This window comes from Sphaerodactylus townsendi, linkage group LG04 (genome assembly GCF_021028975.2).
Source record: "Sphaerodactylus townsendi isolate TG3544 linkage group LG04, MPM_Stown_v2.3, whole genome shotgun sequence".
In the NCBI taxonomy this organism is placed as follows: domain Eukaryota; kingdom Metazoa; phylum Chordata; class Lepidosauria; order Squamata; family Sphaerodactylidae; genus Sphaerodactylus; species Sphaerodactylus townsendi.
In genome coordinates this window covers 47127975-47154053 of record NC_059428.1, presented here as the reverse complement: position 1 = coordinate 47154053, position 26079 = coordinate 47127975, and the positions used below count along the sequence as shown (strand labels likewise).

Below are 26079 nucleotides of genomic sequence, written 5' to 3'. Positions count from 1 at the left end.
ATTCTACAGATCCATCTTCATCCCCAAAGCTCCCTGGGTGACTCAGTACACCACTTCTCACTAAAAATGATGGGGGGGGGGGCCGAGGGCGGCAGACATTTATACTAATCTGAGCTTCTTAAAGGAAGGGTAGACTAAAATGTAATAAAATAAAAACAGAGAAAGAGATTTTACCCTAAGCTGGCTGTAACTCTGTTTATGATGGCACTGGGTGGATTCCAGTATAATTGGAACAATGATATGAGGATACTCAAGATACTCAGAATAATTCAGTTCCACTGTATGCTCAAAAGTAATGCCTCTCCTTTCCTAATGAATAAACCCAAAGAAAAATAGGATTCCCTTTACAGCTGTACAATTATCATAAAACATTGTAACATTTCCATTTATTCTTTATTGAACTTTTTTCTGCTTGTAAACACAAAAAGAATAAATATAACCGAATTATCTTCACAAAGAAAATTATCAAAAGCACATCATTTTGAAAAGTCTACATTTGACAAATTCTGTAGTTTGTACAATATTCAGAACTCTATTCTATTCATGAAAATGACCAGGGATCTCCAGGTCAGTCTCACCAATAGTTTAATCTCCCACCCCACCCCATAAGGAAGGAAATAGAAGTTTTTACCAATAGCTGTAAAATAATAAAACATTCTTGTAGATGTTACCAGAGCTCTTCTGAAAGACCAGCCATCTGACCCACACTTAAAAAAACCCTTATATTATATATTATGCTGTCTGAAACGGCCCTGTTCTTTTATGCAAGGAACCACAGGATTCCATTACTATCACTCACTATAAAAGTCAACTCACAACAAACTCATTTATGCAATTAGATTATTTTTGCCCAGTAACCTCAATAGAGTCTACAAAGGCATCAAATAAGAAATTTATGATATAAACGGACATTTTCACAACATGATCCATCACCATGTTAACAATCCAACAACAACAAAAAACTGTTAACATACAACACAGTGTTTCAGAACAACAGCAGATTAACTGGGAGAGGATGTAACGTAAGTGTCTGTTGTCTAAACAAACATTTTTACAAGTGATTAATACTGGATTAGATAAAATAACAAATGTTCTAGTAAAGAAAGGCTGCTGTGTTAGGTGAAATGGTAGGAGTCTGTCCCTTTTTAGAATGGGGAATCAGCGAGAACAGACTCTTGGTTTAGTAAAAGGTCAGCCATGCTCAAGATCTTTGTTGCCTATGTACACAAAAGTCAGCTTTTACAAGAAATCCACAGGAGAGAAGGTAAAGTTTAACAATTTTGTTAAAGGAAAAATAATAAAAAATACAAGCAAACAATAATCAAACTAGCAGAACACACCTATGATTTAAGCAGTGTGGAGGGGATATGTTGAGAATGGAGGAATTGGGGGAATTCTTTGGGGTAATATTGTACCAGATTCTGAAGTGGCTTTGGGTCCATAAAGCTGAGTTCAGTGAATTGCACGGGGCTCCAAGGAAGCAGGATAAAAAACAGATGGCACACAGCACAATTGGACCCAAGGGCAGGCTCAGAAGTAGTGGGCCATTAGCATTGAGCAAGTGGCTATTTTATAGTTTCTGGCCATGCTAAGACAGCTTTGCCTTTCTGAAGAGAGACAAGAAAGACATAAAACCTAAGCATTGGGGCATTAGTCTAATGGGTTGAACACTTGGCAGTGCCTAAAAGGAGGGAGGTAGCTGGCTAAATTACAGTTGTAAAACAGTGACAATGTAAATAAGGTAGTCTTCAGACAGAATTAGTCAGAGAAAGATGTTTGGGCAAATGTCCCCCCCCGCCCTGTTGGTGCTACGCCACTGTAAGCCTCTCTTTGTAGGGCACGGACTCCAGACCTTTTACCATTTTGGTTGCCCTCCTCTGGATGTAACTTTAAATTACATCATAATTCATGTATATTAATTAGCACATAGTACATGAACCAGATGTAATTCTGAAAGTCTTAAAATGTAAAAGAAAATCTTACATCTTGCTCAAATAGAATGAGAGTTGGATCCAACCATCTTTCAGTCTCAGCCAGATAGTCTCCTGATAACAGTCCCAAAAGCACATGATTTTGTCCATGCAGGTTTTATGATGCCCGACTCAGCAGAGCCTTTTAGCTGGTCACCTTTTACAGTCTTCGTCAGAAGAAACCAGCCTATAGTTGGAATCAGCCTACTGTTCAAAACCAGCTGACCACGGGAGACGTTTGAAAAGTGCATATTTTTTTTCTGTTATGGGAAGGAGAAGGGGAAGAGAAAGGAGTTTGTAAGCCCCTTTGAGTCTGTTTACAGGAGAGAAGGGGGGTATAAATGAAAAATCTTATCTTCTTCTAAGGCTGACATTCTTGGAAGTAAGTCCTAGTGAAACTGGTAGGAATAATCTGGGTAAACTTGCATTGCTTGGGACTTCATGAAGTACAAATCCAACCAGGAAAATAATCATCTCATTATAGAGAAAAAACATACAGTTTGCCCACAACACAGCACACCAGCACTATTTATGGTCCACTGCAACATACCAATACATTGCCTATTATTAACATGTTTCTTTTGGGTTCCAGAATGGCTAATGTGGGCTTGGAAGTAGCCAGCTTCAAATCTCAAGAGAACCCATAATAAAATGCCTCAGTATACAGGTTTATGTCATGCTATTAGGATGAGTTCCATTTTAGAACTTGAAAGTGTAGTTTATGACTGAAAATCTGTAAATACGGGGTATTTTGCTCAAAACATAGTACAGTTATTGCTGTGAACGGATTACAAGCAGGCAAAAGTTTGTATAGTCACTGATATGTAATCATTTTGCTGGAAACTCCTGGAAATCCCTCAGGGTGGAGTCTGAGGATAGTGGCATTTGGGGAGGAAAGGGATACAATGTCATAGAATCCATCTTCCAAAACAGCTCTTTTCTCCAGAAGAACTTATTTATGTTTCCTGGGGATCAGTTGTAATCCTAGGAGATCTCCAGCCACTACCTTGAAGCTGGCAACCCTACTGTAGAGTTTAGTAAACTAGGAATAATTTACAAAAGGTCATAGAGCAGCAGAGCCAAACTACAACACAATAGGCAAGGGGTGTACCGCTAATGGGGAAATGGGATATCCCATGTCTCTGGGTGTACACACTTTTGTCACTTGGGGGGAGTGCTGGGCCCCAGCCTCTCCCGTGCCTGGCCTCTGAGGCATGATGAACCGGCCAGTGTCCTCTGGCTTCCCCCATGGCACTTGCCAGCCAAGTTGGTCACTGCAACCGTAAGCTGGCTCCCACCCAGGGAGGCTGGGGAGGACAGGAGCTGGCCTACTGCCATGGTGCCCACCTGGGCCACCCAATGCCAAGCCCTGGAGGGGGGGGGGTCAGGCTCGGTGGTGGGTGGCCCAGGTGGGTGGCCCAGCAGAAATCCAGACAGGCTTGAATTTTGGAGTAGGACATCAAGGAGACTGCTCACAAGCTGATAAACATTTATAGGTTGCATAACTTAGATTGCACCCAATATATTTAATGTATTCCACAATAACTTATCCAGGGCAGAATTCTTGCTACTTCAAAAGCACTTCACTATGAAAATTTCAAGTATTGCAGCACCACCTATACTTGTTTTTTTTTAGAGAATTCTCAAACAAAAAGAACAGGATCTAGTGATTCCAAGATATGCCCCTTCTTGACCAACCCTCATACCCAGCCCCAAGGACCACCTGTTTGTCCAACAATAGATACTGACCATTTTATTGAATACTGATGCTGATGGTAAAATTGAATTTTTTGCATACACAGTCAGTTTCCAGTTACATTGAAATATTCCCTTCAAATATAAAACAATTATTTATTCTAGTTTTCAGTCTCCACCTCTGGTGAAAATAGGAAAGATTTCATATAATCAATATAATAGATTGTTCATAAGAACTAGATAGAGTGTACCATAATCCATCCCCAAAGAAGTCAAATTTCTGCTGAGTGCAAATCTCCAGGTCTTTACTTTTGCTTCATTCCCAACGAACCATGTTGCAAGAAATATATCAGCTCTGGCTGCCCAATATCCTGTATTACATCCCACATTACACCACATTTCCATGGCCTTATTACTGGAACTATTACTGGTAATCCAAATGTCAGGGGTGATGAGGTACAGAAAAGAACATACTCATCACTATGTGAAATGGGAATAGCTCTTTAATCTAATGTATTGACAACAGAGTCTGAAACTGCTTCTCATGAGCTCTGACCTATTCAACAGCTTTAGAAAGAATTGAAAACTGTAGCTGCTCTGAGGGGGCTTCTGTCCTACTGGGTAGATTTGGAAGTGAGGGGAAAGTCCTATTTGATTTCACTTATTATGTTAAAAGGTAAAGGTGGTCCCCTGTGCAAGCCCTAGGTTATTATGGACTTATAGCTATCGATCAGTCAAGAACATAATCATTCACCTCCCTATAAAGCCAGCATGAAGAGAGAGGTTATCTAGCCCTATCTAGTCCTAAAGAATTAACCCTTCCTTAAAAAGTGCCCATTATATAAGAAGGAGATCCAAAAAGAACAAGCAAACAGCTATTCCTTGTACAACATTAGTAATTAATGAAGTCTTTTATATTAACTAATCTTCATACAAAAATTTACTGTCAGTAAGCTGCAGTGGCTTAAACACACAGAGACATTTGTTTAAACAAATGAATTTCACTGTTTAAGATCAGCAACTGACCAGATTAGTTATTTTGTGGGGCAGATGTCCCTGTTCTGTTCTGTTGTTTTTTTTTTAATTCACACAGCAGCAAAATCCTAATTACTAGAGCAGTTTATGAACATTTGACTACAGGCACCCACCAAATGGAATTCTGCCTCTGGAGGAGCTTGCAGGTCAAGTTTCATTTTCCAGTCCAACATTAACACAGAAACATTGTCCAACTATTACTAAGAATTAGCTGAGAGAGGTTGTAATACCACAATTACCGCAACTCAGAAACTCCAGTTAGTACAGAATGCCACAGATTGGTTACTGTCAGGCACCGGGCAAGACATGCATATCAACCCGTTTTACAAAGACTCAGTGGGTTCCCTAGTGATCAATTACCAAGTTCAGTTCAAAATATAAAGCACTGAATTGCTTTGGACTAACATATCTGCAGGACCATGCAGAGCAGTGTGGTATAGTGGTTAAAACTGGTGGACTCTGGAGAACTGGATCTGATTCCCCATCCTCCACATGAGCAGTAGCCTCTAATCTGATTAACTGGATTTATTTCCCCAACTCTCTACATGAATTCTTCTCGGTGACCTTAGGCTAGTCACAGTTCTCTCAGAATTTTCTCAACTACATCTACTTCACAAGATGTCTGTTGTGGGGAGAGGAGGGGAAAGGGATTGTAAGCTGCTCTGAGACTTCTTAATGATAGAGGAAAAGTGGCACATAAACCCCAACTCTGTTCTTCTTCTGCTATGTGCTACCAAAGGTACCATCCTGCAAATGGAAAGATCCAAAACTGCCAATTCAAGGATGTCGGCAGAGGTAATTTAACGCAACGGTAGAACTCGTGGCAAGGAGAGAGTGGTGTGGTCTTCTTGCACACAACAGGAACCTTCCTCACTCATGAAATAAACACTCTTCAGATATGTTCTTTTTTCCATAGGAAGGCCTTTATTCAGTGGTGGGATCCAAAAATTTTAATAACAGTTCCGATGGTGGTGGGATTCAAACAGTGGCGCCACCGCACACATGCACCTCCAATCCCTATTGGGCAGGGAGGTTGCTTTAGTAACCCCTTCTTGGCACTCAGAAAAAATTAGTAACCACTTCTAGAGAAGTGGTGAGAACTGGTTGGATCCCATCTCTGCCTTTACTTAATAAGTTGCAAGAATATACAAGACTACAAATATAAACTACTATACCTATACAGAACACTTCTAATCTATATACAGCACAGAGCTTCTAAGCAAATAGCTTTCTCTTCAGACAGCTCATTACAGAAGAACAATATGCAGAGTAGGAGGTTACATATAAAGGTTCCCAACTCCAGTTTAGGCTCAGTCTCAGACATTGGATACATTATCCTGCCTCAGCAACAAGCCCTTGATTGGTCCATAACTATCCACCAATCCCTTCAAAGATCTACGCTTGTTACTTTTTACTGAAGCCTAACGGTCACTTGAACTTTACAAAACCTTTAACTTTATGATGCTTTCTGCTAGACCAGGGGTAGGGAACCTGCGGCTCGAGAGCCGCATGCGGCTCTTCTGCCCTTGCACTGCGGCTCCATGAGCCGAGCCGCTGGCCCCATCCTTGCCCGCCCTGCAGGCAGCAGGGTGGGCGCACCAACTGCCTGTGGCTGGCTGGGCCACGCCGCGGGCTTCCCCTCTCACCTGCCCCATTGGAGCGGGGCGGACGCTTTCCCGGCGGCCGGCGAGGCCGAGCCGCTGGCCCCACCCTTGCCCACCCTGCAGGCAGCCGGGCGGACGCATCCATGCGCTTCTCAGAATGAGTGGAGTAAAAGGTAAAAAACCCCAATATATACAGTGTTATATTTATTTTAAATGTCAAAAATTATTTGCGGCTTCAAGTGTTTTCTTTTCCCATGGAAAACGGGTCCAAATGGCTCTTTGAGTGTTAAAGGTTCCCTACCCCTGGTGCTAGACTGAGAAGCTGAACATATATTCATCCAATTTGTTTCTGTCAGCCATTTTACTAATCCTGACAAAGTATAATTTCAGGGGTGGCTTCCATCTTATGGAATGGTCTTTCCAAGGAAGTTAGGAAGGCTCCCACATTTCTGCAATTCCACAGAGTGGGCAAAACCAAAATGTTCTAGAAGGCATTTTAAAACGAAATGAGCAGAGCACAAGATCACCACTGGAAGGACCCTAGTACATGGAAGAGTCTATCCTGTGACAATTTTCTACTGATCTTGCACCCTTTTTGGAAAATCACTGCAAGGCTAACAAACTCCCCTAAAGACACCTCTGTGTAGGGAATGTGCAGGGAATTGTCTGAATTTTAACTAAGTAATAAAATATAGTTTTACTTTATTTTGCATTATTGGCCTTGGCCTTACTTTTTATCTTCTACCACACTGAAGTAATAAAAGCTTAACCCTTTACTAATACTGCCAGTGGAAAGTGTTCTTGATATGGGGTTACCATTTCATGTGAAGAAGGGAAAGAACAGATTTTCCATGCACATACAGCATGCTAACATGCATAATGTATCTCTGGACATAGGAAACATCACAGAAGTTCTTAGGTTAGTAGGCTCCCAGTATGTGTGTATGTCATGTCTGAAAAACACTAATAAAACTAGAGCTATATACCTGAATACCTGTAAAGTGTGTATTCAGCCCTTTTTTTTTGCTGATAAGTCACAGCCAATGCATGGCAACCTTGTAGGACTTTTAAGGAAAGAGATGGCAGGAGGAAGTCTGCCACTGCCAGCCTCTGCAACGTGACCCCAGTATTCCTTCATGTTCTCCTACTGAAATATTGACCAGGGCCAATCTTGCTTAGCTTCTGAGATCTGATGAAATTGGGCTAGCCTGGGCTAGCCAGGTCAGGGCAAAATCAGCCACACACACATATAATGTAACATATAAAATTAATCAGTATTCAGACAAAAAAAATGTGTATGCACTGTGTGCACATTTGTCTAATGTACATGTTGGGCTACAGAGCATCTGATGATCCAGACTACTGTGAAGTAAACAGAAATCATTGCCATGTAATTGAAACAGATTGCCTTTAAAACAGCAGTCACTGTATGGGTATGTCTGACTGCTTTCAGTTCCTACTCAACCCAATAAAGTGTAGAATACTTGCTCTTCAAACTCAACTTTCTAAATGGCTGGACATGAGCAATCTCCTTCGCCTTCTCTCTACTCAGATACAATGTACCAGCTGCTGGAATTGTAGAGTCAGCTGGAACACTAACTGTAGAAGGAATGAGGAGTTTCAGCAGACTTTTCCACCGCACCTGTTGCCTTTATTTCAACACTTCACCTGCCCGCCCTCCCGCCCTCCACTCTTTTTCCCTCTCCCCATCCCATTTGTGAGAAAATATTTTCATGGCTCTGCTTTGTCGAAGTCAGGATAATTTCTTGGCAAATATGAAGTACAAGAATCCGGTATTGCTCGCATGTGCTGAAATTAAGCAGAAAGGGAATGAGAGAACAGGAGGGGGGTGAAGGTGAAGGGTTGGCTTTCCATAAATAATGGTCAAATCTTATAGTCAATCTGAACTGTAGACAAATGAAGTCTGAACACTTGGGAGTGAGCTGAGTTCGGGAGGAACCTTTTAATCAGTTCGTGTACAGAAATCTCTCAGTTGGAAAGCCAAAGCGCATCACGACTGAATCACATTCCTTTTTTTGAGGGGAGGGATGCATTATTTATTACCTACCTATAATCCCAAAGAATCTGGTCAGCAACAGCACAGTGACAAACATCCACACAATCTGCATTAAAGAAATGCTACCCACCAAAACATCTTGATGTAAATGTACCTACAACTGTCCCTAATGCCTTATTCTGTGATGCTTCAGTTATGTGTTGGAATGCACTTCAGATGCATAAACTGCTCAAAATAAAGAAAATACAGACACATTCCTTGTTTGTGGTACACTGTTTTTTTCTATGTGCATCAGTAACACAGAGAGATAAAAGATTTAAACAAACTGAAGGAATGAAAGCTGTTGAAAACTTTACATGATTCATGTGAGTACACATCTTTACACACATTAAAATTTGTCTCTTCAACCAGCATAAAGCTGTCTAAACTGTAGCATCGTAAACAGTAGCCTGTGATAAATGGTTTAAAAAACCCTCATTCAAAGAAAGTATTAATGTTTACAGGAATTAACACTTGATATTAAACATTCTGGTTAAAAAGAACTACAAAGTGGCAAGAAGATTACTGCATTAAATTGTTAGAGTACAAAACATGCCTAATCCATTTCTGGATCCATGCATATTTAAATTAAATCACGGATGACATCTGTGATAGCAATATGGTTTGAAGAAAGCAGCAACCTATATAATACTGCAAACTTCCAAAATTAATTAATACGTTAAACAGTTTCTGGTAGCTAAGACAAGTCTAAAGTGGGGAGGTTAACATTCAAATGTTGTGTTTGGTTGCACCTAACTTCATTGTAGTGCTACCAAACTTTCGTAAATAAATATTAGCAATTGAAATAGCAGAAGATAATGAACACCTAGAGTTTTTTCCTGTGAGCAAAACTCCCTTCTTCTTGTGCACTTTTCCAGTAAATCAAACCATTCACCTATTCAGAACAGCAGAAGAAAACTACCGTGTTTTCCTGAAAATAAGACAGGGTCTTATATTAATTTTTGCAACAAAAGATGCATTAGGGTTTATTTTTGGGGTAGGGCTTATATTCGGGGAAATACCAGACCATGGCCACACAGCCCGGAAAACCCATCACAACCAGTTTATTCATCTATTTTTTACACAGAAATTGCACACAGATGAGCTGCAAGCAGAGGAAACCTCCATGGGGAACCTCCACAGAGAATCTGCTGCAGCACACAAAATGGTGGGTGCGGGTGGTGAAAATGAAAATAAGAGGTTTGGGCAAGAGAAATAAAGTGTTCCCTGCTTGCTTTTGTTTGCTCAGCAGACAGGAAACATCTTCATCTCAGGTGGCGGGTGGGAGGGGGAGATCACTAATTTAGTGATTTTCAAGAAGGGCTGAGAGAAATAAAACATTTTGAGGACTTTGGGGGAAGAGAGCTGGCAAACTTCTTTCCCAAAATACTTTTTAAAACATCCCCAAAACATTTTATTTCTGCTGTGTGGAAATCACCATAGATTGATTGTTTGATTGACTTGCAGGATGTATACCACTCAACCCAGAAGGTTTTCTAAGCTATTTGTGTAAATCCTCTTTAAAAAGTCACATTAAATAACTCTAGACTATTCTATATATCACTGGTATGAATTAAGCCTACACTGGTATGAATACACTGGTATGAATTAACCTTAACACTGTCTGACACTACACAGTCATGGAAGGAAAAATATAACAAAGTGTGCCTAGGCCAGATTTTGAAATCCATGGAAAATTCTCTAACTGCTGCTAGCCTACAAATTTAGCAAAATTTGGGATTCATCCAACAATGGCAATACCTCATTTCTGATATGTTTACAAGAGATTGATTTCTGAAAGGCTGCTGTCGCATATGGTGGCTTACTGAGAGGAAGATGGCGTAAGCAATCTCATCAGGGGTCTTCACACTGATGAAAAAGGGATTTAAAAATCACATAACCATCAGACCAACCACTGATAAGAGGCCTGGGATTTTGGAAGATGGGGAAAAAGAGAAGCAAATCAGACAATAGCCCTTTTCAGTCATTACGTTTCAACGCATATATGGAAAGAATGCAAAACACATGATCACCATTTTGTATGAAAGAAGCATTATTTTCAACCTCAGTCAATGTCTACCAGAGGGTTCTGGTACACATGTACCAAAACTGAAAACATGCACATTGCCCCTTTCAGAGAAAATGGTAATTATGCATATTGGGAGAATCACAACCAGCTCAATCTCTCTATCCACATGGTGAAACATAACAATGGAAAATGCTTATTTCCAATGAATCCAAATAGTTAAGACTTAAAGGTACAATTAGATATCTTGGTATTTGTTACAGGAGACCCTCAAGACCAACAGTATTATCAGTTTCAAACAAAATTAAACAAACATACACAAGAATCCACTTATGTATGATTTAATAATTACTTCACATCATACTGACTCATACCATGCAATAATAATAACTGATCTATTTTAGAAATCTGGAAAAAATCTTTAGACAAATTTAAACTCTTCAACACATAGGCCCCTTCCGCACACGCAAAATAATGCGTTTTCAAACCACTTTCACAACTGTTTGCAAGTGGATTTTGCTATTCTGCACAGCTTCAAAGAGCACTGAAAGCAGTTTGAAAGTGCATTATTCTGCATGTGCGGAATGAGCCATAAAAAGATCACAAGCTCTTGTACTGTAGTTTGAAAATAGCTTAATCTAGAGGAGTCTCATGATGCTCAGCATCAAGCCCCAACTAAAATTGGTTTGTGGAAATAATGTCAATCGCATGCACCAGTTAAACAGTTATACCAGCTGAACTCGAAGAACTATTCACCTATTACCAAGTCAAGTCCTAATCAGGATATTTTCATAGATAGTTATTAATTCATATATGATAAATTAAAAAGGTCAAGTCAATAAATGGAGGAAAGACAACATAATGATGACATCAGAAATGTCCATAAGGTGACATGCTGAAGAAAACAGGATACTAATGCTAAATCCAGTTTCATTTTCCAACTTGCTGATGTCACCATGAAACTATTTTCATTGTTTAATAGAAAATTTATGGAGGTAATTAATTCAGAACATGTGTGCCTCACTATTCACATTTTCTCTACCCAAAATTATGATTTGTCCAGCTTAATTTTTTGCTTTTCTGAGCAAAATTTTACATTCATTCTCTCACTCTTTCCTGAATAATAAAATAAAATAAACACTAATGTAAACCTTAGTGTCATTCCTCATCCAGTCTGCCCCCATTCTTTTTAATTATCCACCTACTGCTCTAGTAACATACAATTTTTTTACAGAAACATCATATTTCACAACATGTTTTGTTCTCTCTCTGAAAATCCACATACAGTATGTGTGCATGGATACCCCTAGAGTATTCTTTAGTTTTCTTTCACCAGTGAGCAGGCGTTTGCTGCTACTTCATTTCCTTTGTAACTCAGCAACACCCTAAGAACAACTTCTGCTTCCAAAGTGGTTGGGCCCTATGTTCCACTCCCATGCAACTCACTAAAGCACTTCCAGGTGGCTTTAACTGGACCCAGAGTTCAACATGTTCAATGCTGTTGTCCAGGAATTGTTTCAACCAGGTCCAGAAATAGACTGGAACTTCTTCTAAACCAATTTGAATACAAGAAGAGCCATGCTGGATTAGACCAAAGGACCATCAAGTCCAGTGTTCTATTTACATGGTGGCCAGCCAGTTACCTCCAGGAAGCTCACAAACAAGAAGACTGAAACAGCATTATTCTGTTTGTACTACCCAGCAACTAATTTAAAGAGGTATACTACCTCTTATATTTGAAGAAAGAGATATATATCATGATTAGTAGCCATTGATAGCCCATTCAACCATGAATTTGTCCATTTACCTTTTACAGTTTTCCCAGTTGGTAGCTTTGAACACATCCACAAATTAACTATTTGCTGTATGAAGAAATATTTCCCTTTCTCTGCCCTAAATCTCCCACCCTTCAGCGTCAGTGCATGACCCTGGGTTCCATCATTGTAGGAGAGGACGTTTCCCTGTCCACTCTCTCTACACCATGCAAAATTTTATAAACTCACTTTCTTTCCAATGTTAAACAGTCCTAAGTGCTTTAACTGATCCTCACAGGGCACCTACTCTAGTTCCCTGATCATGTTGGTATCTTGTTTTTGCACATTTTCAAACTCCACAGCATACTATTTCAAGTGTAGTGATCAGATCTGCGTACAGTATTCCAAGAAAATTGTATTCTTGTAGTCTGGCACCTCAAGTTTCAAAAATGGCCATGTAAACACTGCAATCCTAAAAACAGTGCAATTCTAAGAACACTTCCCTGGGAGCAAGCCCCACTGGATAGTCTGGAGCATAATTCTGATTTGGATGGTTGTCTTAAGCAGAGGCGTTCCTCCCATTGGGCAAAGTGGGCAGTTGCCCTGGGCGCAGCCTTGTGGGGGGGCGTAAGTTCGTTTGTGGGATTTTTTGTATTTTCAGTGTTTTTTCCATTTTTGGCCTGCAGGGGGCGCAGTTTAAGGCTAGCAGCACCAAAATTTCAGGGATTCTTCAGAAGACTCTCCTGATGATATCACCCAGGTTTGGTGAGGTTTGGTTTAGGGAGTCCAAAGTTATGGAATCCCAAAGGGAGTGCCTCCATCCTCCATTGTTTCCAATGGGAGCTAATAGGAGATGAGGGCTACACTTTTGAGGGTCCGTAACGTTGGACCCCCTGAACCAAGCTTCACCAAACCTGGGTGGTATCATCAGTAGGGTCTCACGAAGATACTCTGAAATTTTGGTGCTGCTATCTTAATAATTGCACCCCTGACAGCAGGCACCCCCTAAATTTCCCTAGATTTTCCTTTTAAATCCACCCCCTTCCTGCCAATGCTTGTTTTCTTTCTTTCTTTCTTTTATTCTCTCAATGCCTAATAAAGATTATTATTATTATTATTATTATTATTATTATTATTATTATTATTATTATTATTATTATTAAATTCATCCCCTTAGGCATAGATTTAAAGGGAGAATCTGAGGTCCCCGGATTAAACATTGAAAGTGATGCTTTGTTTCAGGAGTTGGGGAGAATCCACCCCAAAAAGAGCATCACTTTCCAATGTCATTTAAACAGGAGACCCCAGATTCTCCCCTTTAAAATAGATTTAAAAGGAGAATCTGGGCTCCCTAGCTTAAGCTTACCATTGAAAATAATGCTGTTTGGGGGTGGGTTCCAGCATGTTTAGTTCACATGAGGGAGCCCAGATTCTCCTTTTAAATCCACCTTAAAGGGAGAATCTGGGGTCCCCTGTTTAAATAACATTGAAAGTGATGCTGTTTTCCCCAATTGGGGGGATTGGATACAACACCATAAAATGTTTTCATAGCAGTAATAAAACATTTCGAAAGCATTTTGAAAATGTTTTCAAAAATATTTCTGCTGTGTTCAGATTTGTGAGTTGGGGCATGTTCTATAATGTGATGGTGACTTTGAAACAATCTGGTGGAAAAAATCATTGTTTGGTTGCCGTGGGAGAGGTTGGCCGCCCGTGGGGGAGAGGGGCATCAAACTCAGGTTTTGCCCAGGGCTCCAGTTTGCCTACGTACGCCCCTGGTCTTAAGCATAGAATTACCATCTCTAAAATGTGAAATTCCTGAAGATTTGGAGGGTGAAACCTGTGGAGTACAGGGTTTGATGAGGGGAGGAACCTCAGCAAAAGATAATGGCATAGAGTCCAGCCTCAAAAACATTCTTTTCTCTAGGGGAACAGATCTTCGTCCTCTGGAGATCAGTTCTGATTCCAGGAGATATCCAGGCCCACTTGGAAGTAGGCAACCTAGTTAAGAGCCTAACTGGATGTTGCAGAGAGAGCTAGGCTTATATCTCTCATAATCTGCAACCAGAACAAGAGGCCATATGGAACTTTAATTTTGCCATGAGATAAAAGAAAAAAGAGATGCTTAATTCTTTTACCAGTACACAATTTCACCAACTGAAACGGCCCCCTATGATATATCCTTGGAAACCAAAAAGAAAAGTTCCTCTCCAACATTAATAACAATATGGGAAGGAATTGTGGTTTTGACTTGTGAAATCATGTAGAAGAATTAAAATTGCAACACACACACAAAACAAGCAAAGCCCAAACTGAGACCATGGGTGGCTGCTATTTCTGTTTAAAAACTGCTGAGGAGATCCCATCACAAATGTTCCAGAATATAATCTACTTGTATCTTAGCTATACACTGAGAAACAATAAAGTTGAAGCACGGGAAAAAAGCGATCTTTGCAGAACATTTCTGGGAAACAGCAATGTCAGCAACTGACTTTTTGAAGACATTAGGCTGTTATTCAAAATAAGATTCCTTTTAAAAATGTTTAGAATGTGCAAAGATGGGGGAAAACTGTTAAATGTTAAAATGGAATATTAATTTAGAAGGAGCAGGAACATTCATAAAGAAAACAGTAGTTCATCTTTTTAAAAATATACAAGTGCAGAATATTTCTGGAAAGGAGAATCTCACATGAAAATATTCTCACAAAAATAAAAGCAAAAAACATATTCCTTTATTCAGCTGAAACAGAAAGTATATAAAACTAAGGATTTTAAAAACAGGTAGTTAAATAGACAGCTGAAACTTGAATGCATTTTTAGATGTGAACACTGCATAAAGATCGAGAAGAAAAATGTTTCTGCACAGAATTATAACATTAGTTTTTAATCTAACCACTGAGTTACAGAATACTTTTTCATGTAGTACTTGAGTATTTAGTTCTACTATCGTTACCCAAAGTTGATCAATTGGGGGGAAAATACGCCCCAGATCTTGCACCCAAGCACTGATCACTCTAAATATTTCTATGACATTTTTACACTCTTGTATAAATACTATAAAGTGTTCTATGATTATTAATTAAAAGGGATGGAAAACCTGCTGTCATTTTTCCATCTTCACCAACAATATCTTACAAAAGATTAAATTCATTTTTAAAATGCAAAATTTACAGCTTTCAAAAGATATCAAGATTTTTCTAAATTTTAAAAAAGGACTAGAGTAATATATTTAAAATTATGAATGATATTTAAAATTATGAATGTCTTTTCTTTCTTTTTTGTCATATACTCTATTAGTAATATGTATGCTTTCATTTGAAACCACAAAAAATAAAAACAGTTGTAAAACTTACAATCATGAAGCATGCTAGTTCAAATGAACAGAACATTTCAAAAGGAACTGATTATTTTTGGTACAGCAGAATTCAGCAAAATATTTTGAGGAGTATAGTTGCCAATAAACAACTTGATGCAGTTCAGCTCCAGAAAGTTTTCTTGCTTTCTTTGAAAGAAGGACTGAAGAAAATTTCAAACTAAACAAGTTCAGAAAGGTTCCTATATCTAATCTTTATTTTTGAAATGTATTATAATTGTAAACTACTGAAGTCTGACATCTATGCATTAAACTAAGCTATTACCAGTGTTACTTTTCTGTCACCATGGTGTGTTAGTCCTTTGAGGTATCCCTCCAACCCAGCAAATCACTAGTAGTGCTAGACATCTATTGCGCATAACAGAACTTTACTCTGCAACTCCTTTACTTCATTGCTGACCTGCTCCTGTAACTCTACTGTTGTGTGTTCGAAGAACTTTTATCTCCCAATATTTTTTCACACTGCATCAATGGGATTTTCTTTCTCATTCTAACCATAACAGCAGAATATGCAGTAGTTTACACTCTCCATAGCAGATGTCTAAAAGTTTTCACTCAGACTGCATCAACTTCAATAACATATTTCCATGTCAAAGAAGTGTGGTTTCATTAATTCTAGCCCGACCATTTACACAGTAACATCCTTTTATATCCATTGAAGACTGCCTCAAGTCACTTCCCAATGTGTTCTGTTAAGCATGATTATCTAGCATGGCTTAGTGATTAAGAGCAGTGGATTCCAAATTGGAAACCCAGTTTTGATTCCCCACTCCTGTACATGAAGCCTGCTGGGTGACTCCTGCACATGAAGCCTGCTGGGTGCATCATTCTGTCAGAACTCTCTAAGACATAGATGTCAAACTGATTTGTTATGAGGGCTAGATAGAACATAAATATGACTTCATTGATCTGGTTTCTGTGGGGGGAGAGAGGGACTGGCTGCTCTGGCTAGTGAGCCCCCAGCAGATTCACCAGCCCAGATAAATACAGGGGGAGGTTACCTTGACTGGTGCACCTGCAGTGCCAGACCACAATGGCATTGGGAGAAGTGGTTGGCAGTGTGTATGTGTGTGGCTGTGCCGGACCAAATTGGGATTATGAGGGCCAGGAACATATTGGGAAGTGATTGCCTACACTGGACAGCCCACAGAAAGGTGGATGCGTGGACTGGCGAGCCCACAATGGACTGGAGTGGTTGGGTACCTGGACTGGTATGCCCACAGTGAGCTTGCCAGGCCAGATCAAAAGTGAGGGGCAGGTTGCCTCAACTGGCATGTGGGTCTGGTAAGTTTGCCTGTGGACTGGATTCAGCCCCTTGGATGCATGTTTGACACCCCTTCTCCAAGCCCCACCTACTTCACAATGTGTCTGTTGTAAGGAGGGGAAGGGAATGTGATTATGAGCCTCTACAAAGAAAACTAATTCTTCTTCTATACTTTCATTCCTTTTAGCTTCCAATTTAGAACAGGAAGAACAATTTTGGTTGACTCCATTAACTGTGAGAATGCTCTAGACAATGATCTTCTGATGGAGAAATAGATTAATGTTAGAATTTGTCTCCGATTTCTCTTTGTAACAGAAAACTATTTTCTGTTACAATACCTCTATGCACCCTTTTGTAGGATTAAACAATAATAAAAGTAATGAATGGCTAGAACTAAAAATGAATTTTGGAAAAAGTTATTCATTCCTCATAACAATGATGTTTACATATTACAGCAGTGTTGAATGTGTCACAATGGCTACTTTGTGGGAGCAGCAGTGGCATAGGTGGTTAAGAGCTCGTGTATCTAATCTGGAGGAACCGGGTTTGATTCCCAGCTCTGCCACCTGAGCTGTGGAGGCTTATCTGTGGAATTCAGATTAGCCTGTACACTCCCACAGATGGCAGCTGGGTGACCTTGGGCTAGTCACAGCTTCTTGGAGCTCTCTCAGCCCCACCTACCTCACAGGGTGTTTGTTGTGAGGGGGGAAGGGCAAGGAGATTGTAAGCCCCTTTGAGTCTCCTACAGGAGAGAAAGGGGGGGATATAAATCCAAACTACTACTCCTCCTCCTCCTCCTCCTCCTCCTCTTCCTCCTCTTCTTCTTCTTCTACTTATTTCTGGATTCAATACATAGTGCTGATTTATTCTATAAATGTTTAGTCTAGAACCTACATATCTTCAGGTCTGCCTCTTCCCATATACTTTGCTCATCAGACTATTAATTTGCAGAGAACATAGATTAGGTCAGGGATTTTCTCCCTATATCCTACCTAATGACAACAAGGGAGTTGCAGGTTCTCCTCACCTTCCACGGGTATGATGCCCAATTCAGATCATGATTGTGGCTTCCTTGGAAATGATCTATGGAGTATATCATTTGGCCCACTACAGAAACCCAAATAATACACCCCATAAATCCTTTCAGGAAAATGGGGGTTGGGAGGGCACACAACACATGCTGAATCAAGAATGAAGTAAGGGGAAATGTAAGCAAATATCGAAATGTAGGCTTCATGTAGGCAAATTAGATCAGCATCTGTCTTCTCCAGGGCAGATGCAGAGCCCTACTAGATCCTGTACAGGTCAGGAGGGTCTCTACGTTATTAGCATTTCAATGGCAGTACAGAACCAGATGAACTTTCTAGCAGACAAAATATTTCCTGGTCATTCTAAACTGTTTTAATCTGTGCTATATGTACATTTTAAGTATTTTATTAAGATGTATTTTAAAAATAATTGTAGGCTGTATTACATCCTTCTCAGAAGAACAATGTGCTTAAAAAGCCTTAAATAAATGGATAATATTGTGGATTTCAATAGACAAGATTTGAGAGATATTCCTGATACCATAGCAAGATTCTTCAGTTATATTTTGCAACCGAATTTTGGTTTTACACATTGTAACTGCAATAAGAATGATCCAACCACTTGTTTCAATTGTAGAGTTATGTGTGTACTTAAATATGCATGTATTTATATTGTACACTGCCAAAACCAAAGGCAGCTAAAAGTGCTTTACTCTGGTTGGCTTTTGGCCAAAGATTCAAGTTTTCTGTTACAAACGATTAATTATTGTGAAAACTAATAAATTAGGTATTTTTTAAAGTAAGAATACTGAAACAACTTCATGGAACAAAATTCTGTTGCTGTTTTTGTCAACGTGGCATGGTCAAGTTTGTACTCTGATGAAGTTTGTACTCTGACTTAACTAATGCCTCTTTTGAGGATTCTCTATACCAATGGTGCTCTTGACCTCTGTCTCAGTAATGATTCTATAACAATACCTGTCTATTCAACCTCTACAATTTTATTTTTCAACTGGCTTTGTATTTTAATCATTAATCAAGCAAAGTGTCCCAGTTTGTTCACCCTGATAAATGCTTTGGATTTTAGCACATGGACATACTTCATGAAATGTATCCGCAATCACGGGGAAGCTGGTATTAGTAAAACTTAGTTCCAGAATGACTGGGTCTTTTTTCATACAATCCATAACATCAGCCTTTTTTTTTACTCCAAAAAAATTAACCTCTTAAACCTAACACATTCACTTGGAAATACTTCAGTGACTTCAAATGGGACTGACTCCCAAGTAAACATACTTAGGAGATGCCTACCAATTTAAATACAAATACACTGACACAACTCCTAAACCATGAAACACATTTTGGAGCAAGAAGAAACGTTAAGCATATAAAGCACTAAATCAACCTTTCAGAAGTTTTAACATTGTCCATAGAACTTCTCTTGAGCCTACGACTGTTTTCTAAATCTTACAAGCCAATACAAATCCAGTACATGGGAACTGACATTCTTTCAACAGAAAATACTATGGAATTTGGACCATTATGTAAATTAAAATAATTTAGAACCCCCCACCCCTTGTTAAACTTTTCTGACGTCTCCATTAAATTAGGCTTTTCAGTTTCTCCAAGTCCTCTCTTTGTTATAACAGAAAAGGCTAAATGAAACCAAAAGACACATGATTGTATAAATATACCTTTACGGTGCAGAACTTCAGGGTTACCTAGCACAGCAGTAGGAGCCTTAATTTTAAAATTCGGCTGTAGTCTGCTTGCATTTTTGCTAACAGCTCTGCAGTGACCCTCACTGGTGATAAAATCCAGACGGCCGGGAGTAAAGAAAGAAGAAAAAACACCTGTATTTGTTTCTAAATCTTTCATCAAATGACAAGCGCATGAACAACGACAGTTACGCAACTTTCCTTGAAGAAAAGTTGTAGAGTTCAGAACAAACCTGCAAGTCAGTACACTGACAAAGGCAACATTATCCTTGCATGGTATTATCCTGGGAGATTATTTTTTTTTATCTGAACATTTCTGTCAAATACAAATATGAGGATAATATTCATTCATGTCAATCATGCAATTTAAAAAAAATAATTAAGCAGCAACCTACTTTATGCATGCGTTTTGACACTTTACAAGTTTTTTATAGGGTTGGGAAACTTTTATTATTTAAAGATGATATGTTTCTGAAGTTAAACACACTTAAAAACAGGCATCCTAATGTCTTTGATTATCTGTTACTTATTTCTTCTTTTAGTAAAAGACTGTACACCTACATTACAATGAGAATCTTACATTTTGGCATCTTTACCATTTAACATATGTTTTAAATTAAAAGGTTGACATTCATCAGGATTGTTACTCTTACATTAAGAAATATTAAATGAAATTACAGAAATATTTATATAATTAAAAATTACCAATAAATTCCACCAATTAGAAAAGAGAATGTAGAGTAACAATAGATTTGTGGACATTGTTCTGGTGGCCATTCTAAATTGTTCTGGTGGACATTCAAAAGCATCCTTGTTACTTATTTGTATTATATAATCAAGGATGAAAATATAGCAACTCTAAATAAGAGTCAAAAGTGTGGAAATTGGACCTTTATTGCCATCTGAATTCCACTTTAAGAATCTGGTAAGTGTTTTTCTGCTTTTAAGCATCTCCCCCACATTTAGATTTCAGGTTGTTACTTGCTGAAAGTGTGGTTACTTTAATTTTCACACACATTGAGTGTTGTATCCTGGTATGCCAGACTCCAAAGACACCTGACTTTTTCTTGAAGAACTTGTAAGCAGATTTTATATGGGGTGACTTAGTGCCCTGGGTTAAACTGGTGTCAGTAAGGTTGTAGGGGTGGTTGGAGCAAGAGCTGGAATTTTAAACATGGTGCGTTATCAGGGACACTTTCCTTATTAGTTATATGATTTTTTAGAGTTCTGTCCTCTATTTTTGAAATATATTTTAACCTACTTCAAGCCTTTGGATATTGTGGGATTAAAGAACTATGGGTTCAGTCCACGGGGAAATTATTCTGTACAAGCCTACTTGAAATTAATGGGAGGTATTCAAAAGCATTTACATCTTTCCATTCACTTCAATGTTGTCTATGCAGTAGAACTTCCCAGTAGTGAGGCAAAATATTATAGCAAATATGTTAACATTGTCAATTATGTTCTGTATAATTACAAAAAATGTTTTATTAGAGAAACATTTGGCATTTTAAAAAATCTATTAAAATAAGCTCTTATTACAGCTTTTTTGTACATCAGAGTACAAAATTTTGCAATTGTATATCCAACTATATAAAAAATACATCAAACACTGATCCACTTGAAAATGCTGCAGCTGCTGACATCATTTAAAAAGTTCATCAGGTTTTTTTTATAAATCAGAAAAACAAAAAAATGCTTACTGGGGGAGGGAAGTTGTAAAATAACCATTAAATAAACGTCCCAATATGGACAGAACAAATGATGAAGTCATTTAAGGAAAAATCTCGTACACTGTAAACACAGAGTCTGAAATATTTCTTGCTGTTTATCAAAATGGAGCCTGTTGGTAACCATGAACAGATGTACAGTCTTGGTGTCTTTTTAGTAGTTGTGTTCATAAGAAATTCTTTATGTGAGATTTGAGAGGTTAAAAGAAGTTTCCTGTCTGCACAGTCAAAATATTATTGAAGCAATTCAGGTTGTCAGTAAAAGCTTAAACAAATTTGCTGATAATCCTGTTAATGACCTAGGTCAAGTGTTAACTGTTGTGGGTTATAAAACAGTTAAATTAGGGTTGCTGGTACCCTGGGGCAAATAGCATCATTACAAAAATGGATTAGAAAAAAATGATTAAATTGCAGGGTTATATCACTCATTCGGCTTCTTGATTCCACATGACTAGTTCCGAAAGAAGCTGCCTCACCTTCAACACGAAAGCAGAATCCTCCTAAAATAAAAGTCTACTCGAAACAGATAGAGTGGTGACCTATGAATTCCACGGGAGCACACTTTCAGACTGAAATTTCTGAACATATGAAAAAAAATCTATTTAAACCTCAGCATGCAGCAAAATCCATTCATTATTCAGATGTTAATTTATCCTGACACTTTCCTGTTACTGAATAGATGGCTCACACTTCACAACTCCTCTATTTAAAAAAATCCTGAGACTGCTTAGAGGAATACATGTCTTTCCCTCACCCCACCCCCTTGCGCCAAAGAAGGCTTCTTTTTGATAGATTTCTTTAGAAATAACTTTGAAGAAAATTACCTGTTTCATCACCTCTCTGCTTAACTGGAGCTTTAGTGAGATGAATCACGTGCTCCATCCCCTTAAACAAAAAACTGAACACCAAATATTACATATGAACTGAAGCGGCGCCTTTATATTAAATCTCAAAATGGCAGTCACTTTTTTATAAACCAGCACAGCACGTTAAAAGTGCTGAAAGAAAATTATGCAAGTTAAAAGAATAAACATAAACTACCAAAAACATATCTCAAATGCATATACTATGACAGGGATTTTGTTCCTTCCTCAAGCATACATGGGGTAAAAGAAGTTCCTCATGCTTTATGCAGTACATAAAGAACATTAGTTTTGCAGAAATGTGTACTAAAATATATCAAGGGCTTCAGAAGTATTATCAACACTCTATTTTATAAGTTCATAAACTTCACAGAATCTGTTGAGAAAAATAAACTCAGTGTTCTTTCTGATGTCTTTGTGGTAGATGGGAAAGGGGTGTTGAATTAATTAATTTATTAAATTTCGGTTGTAACTATCGCAGTCATATGACAAAAGGAAATTACTATGAAGTTTAAATGTTCCAAAATATTTAATATTAAAGTTTACAGAAACGAGAAAAATGAGCGAGAATAATTTTCAAAGTAGTTTTTAAGAATTATTTTGATTTTAGGAAGTTTCAGGAAAACTTTGTAAACAAAGTGTTTTTGTATTTCTTTATGGTTCTTGAATTCCCTAACAACTGCATAATTATAATTACATAATTGTGAAGGGATTGGTCAATGTTAGCAAGCTGGAAATCAGTGGGTTATGTACAGCTAGAGAATTAAAATATGGCCAGAAAGATCATTAACTATATAAAAATATTTTAACTATACTCAAGCAAGATAACTTTCCCCCTAAAAACCATGTCCAAATGGTAAATTGTATAAATGGCTACATTCACCAAATGTTTGTTTCATTTACATTTAAATATGAATTTTCAAAGTGCATCTCTCACATATATGTATATATGTGTGCGCATGTGTGTGTACATATATGTGTATATTTTGTGTGTGTGTGTTCAGACACACATACACATAGATAGCTTTGAAAGATAAACTATGAAAAGTTGCTGTCTTAACATCTACTTTTTCTAGTCAGTATGCTTACAGTTTTCCAGTTCTATTGACTGTGTAATAACAAACTGCGCCCATTATCAAGTCCATCCACTAAGAACCACACTCTACTCCTAACGGGCCTCCATTAATACTCCCTCCTTTATTGGCCCAAACAAAGGTATAACATGATTTATACCACAGATTTCCTATCTGCTGCACATGTTCTACTAATTATCCTTCTATTCCATGGGTTCGTCATCATTATTTTTTAAAGCAGCCTTCACCAAACATTTATAAAGCATATTATTTATTCTTTTTACCATACAGTACACTTTAACCATAGAATAAATGTATTGAAGATTATTTTAAAATGTTTCAACCTGCATCCTTCAATCCTTCAAGTTCCCCTACGCTATGTTTGGGTATTTTCATTTTTTAAAAAATGCTATCACTGTCTTCAGTTCTCCCCAGACATTATTTTCACAGTTCTCCAGTGCTTTTTGCTTACGAAAAAGATAATGAATGGGAATTGCCTGGAAACCAACATTAATCAAACAAGGACAGAGCTTGGTACAATTGTTCAATACCAGACGTTCTTTTGCCTTTTGAAGAAAAGTGTTCTTGAACAACCTGACACCAGAGGTAGTCACTGCAATCCTAAACAGAATTACATCTTTTACAGCCCACTGATTTTAGTGGACTTAGATGAATATAACTCTGCTTAGGAATTCACTGTGAATGGCTTCTAAAGCCATACTATTACAGGGTGCATTTTTAAAAAGAAAGAAACACCTTAAAATAATGTTTCAACCCAAGTTCATATCTTTGGTATTTTAGCAATGTACACAATATCTTGAATCAGAGCAAACATGCTAAAAATAAAACAAAATTTAAATAAATATGAAGGGGGAAAAGTGTAAAACACCTTAGCTTTTTAACAGGTAACCTTCATTGAAAGTAGCAGCTTTTTATTAAATCTAAAGTCAGTGATGAAAATTAACTAACAAATTAACTAATAATATGAGAAATAAAACTTAGTACTTGTAACCAAATTTATTTCATTTTTAAATTTTTCCGTGCTACTATTCAACACAATTACAGATTATAACAATGTCTACATAAGAGTCACTTTGAATTCTGTTAACACAAATCAAATTAATCATCAAATGAAACAAGGAACCAATATCAAACAGGACAGCTTTATAAGCATTGTCATGGTTCTCTTTGTCGATCCAAGTACTTATTCTTTTATCTACATACAGAACTGTCCAGCCACAATGCAGTTAAAATTACATCCAAATTTCCATCCCCCTTCCAAGATGCTAACCCCTGGGGCATCCCTAAAGTGGCTCTTCCTGGCATCACTTTTATGCTAATAATCAAACCAACACGCCCTGCTCATGATCCACTGGATCCCTGTCCCAGTCTCATCCCTCCCTGAAAGCCACCTGAAGCAACCCTCTGGCAGCTGCTATCAAACGCAAGAGTTGCGCCCCTCTCTTTCTGCCACTTACCTGCAGCCTTCCCTTGGCTGCAGTCACAAACCTCAGGGCGGGTCACTGCCACTACCAGGATGTCACCACCCCGGCCAGGGCGAATCCCTCTTCCAAGGCTACCTTCGCTTTGAACTTCACCTCGCCAAGCAGCAACTAACGAGCCAACGTGCACCCGGGCATCGCTGCCCCCTTTTGCCAGCCTCGGTAAAAGCAGAGAACCAACCTCGATCACTCAGGTTTGACCGCCTTCCCCTCTCCAGAGACAAGGCGACGGTACAAACCCCTCCAAAATAAGGCTGAGCCAACTAGTCGGAGCTGGCCGGACCACCTTAAAAAAAGAAATCCTGTGGACCAGGTTGCCCAACGAGGATGAAGGGAAGTTGCAGCGCTGCGGGCTGTGCTCGAAGCCCGGCTTACCTTCGTTGGTGGGATGGAGAATCAGATCACCGAGCGCAGAGCCGAGCAGGAGGAGGAGGCTGGAGAGGTGACAATCCATGTTGCTGGTGCAGAGGGCAGCGCGAGCTGCACATCTCCCCGAAGCATGCCACTGATGTGAGCGCTCCGATCGCGGGAGAAGTTACCATGCTCCGCTTGCGGGCTGATGTCAAGTTTGACACTGGAGATAAGGAGGAGTCTGCCGAGCGGGCTCGCTGCTGGCGGCTCGGCGGCAGGCGTGCTGGGTCCTAGTGCTCTTGCATCACGCTCACGTACAGAAAGTCTGAGGCGCAGACAAAGGGGACGGGGCACAGGGAGGAGAAGCCTGGAGTGCCACTGCCTTTCCCCACTTACCTTAAGCCCCGCAGTACTTGAGGAGAGTAGCGTGGGGTCCCCCGGCACTCCCCACGAGAGGGGCGGCAACAGTGCAGCCGCGCTGCCGCTGTCGCGCCCCCTCAGCGCAAGGCATCCTTGGCGCTCTTGCAAAGGGCACCTTTGGGGTCGTGGGGACGCCCAGGCGCGCGCCAGGGATGCCGCGTGCTGGGAATTGTGCGCAGCGACAGCGGCCAAGGGAAAAGTGGGGAAAGGCCTGGGGCCACCTGCCCCGTAGCAGCTGTGGCTAAAAGTGGGGCAAAGAGGGGAGGTTGAGAGGGACAAGAAATCAGTCCCGCGGGGCACTGGAGCAAAGGTGGCTTTTTTGCAGAAACCAGGACGCGGAGGTCACTTCATCAGCTCCCTATCTGGACTCCAGCTGAGAAGGAGAGAAAAGACCGCTGGTTCATCATCCGCGAGCGCAGAAAACCGACAAGGCGCGCGTTATTTATTTACAAGCATCACCGGGAATGGAAGCTCGCCATGCTCCCGTGGGGATCTGGTTATTTTTAGCGGAGTCCTCCCCCCCTCCCCCGCCTCCACTTTGCTTTCCCCGTGGCTGGTTGAGAGGTGGGCCACTAGTTTTCCAAGAGGCAGCCTTATCGGGAGGTTGCACAATTCAT

At 39.4% G+C, this 26079-nt stretch overlaps 1 protein-coding gene across 2 annotated transcripts in view; it reads right to left on the bottom strand.

The window, feature by feature from the left end:
• The window catches only part of EPHA3 (EPH receptor A3), a 247937-nt gene extending 222495 nt beyond the window's left edge, over nucleotides 1–25442 (bottom strand). Inside the window, exon 1 of one of the 2 annotated variants that reach the window (XM_048492811.1) lies at nucleotides 25067–25442. In XM_048492811.1, coding sequence (XP_048348768.1) covers nucleotides 25067–25145 — 79 coding nt within the window. In that variant the 5' untranslated portion in view covers nucleotides 25146–25442. The remainder of the gene's footprint in view (nucleotides 1–25066) is intronic. The other variant, XM_048492810.1, reaches the window with a different exon arrangement.
• Between the last annotated feature and the right edge of the window lie 637 nt (nucleotides 25443–26079).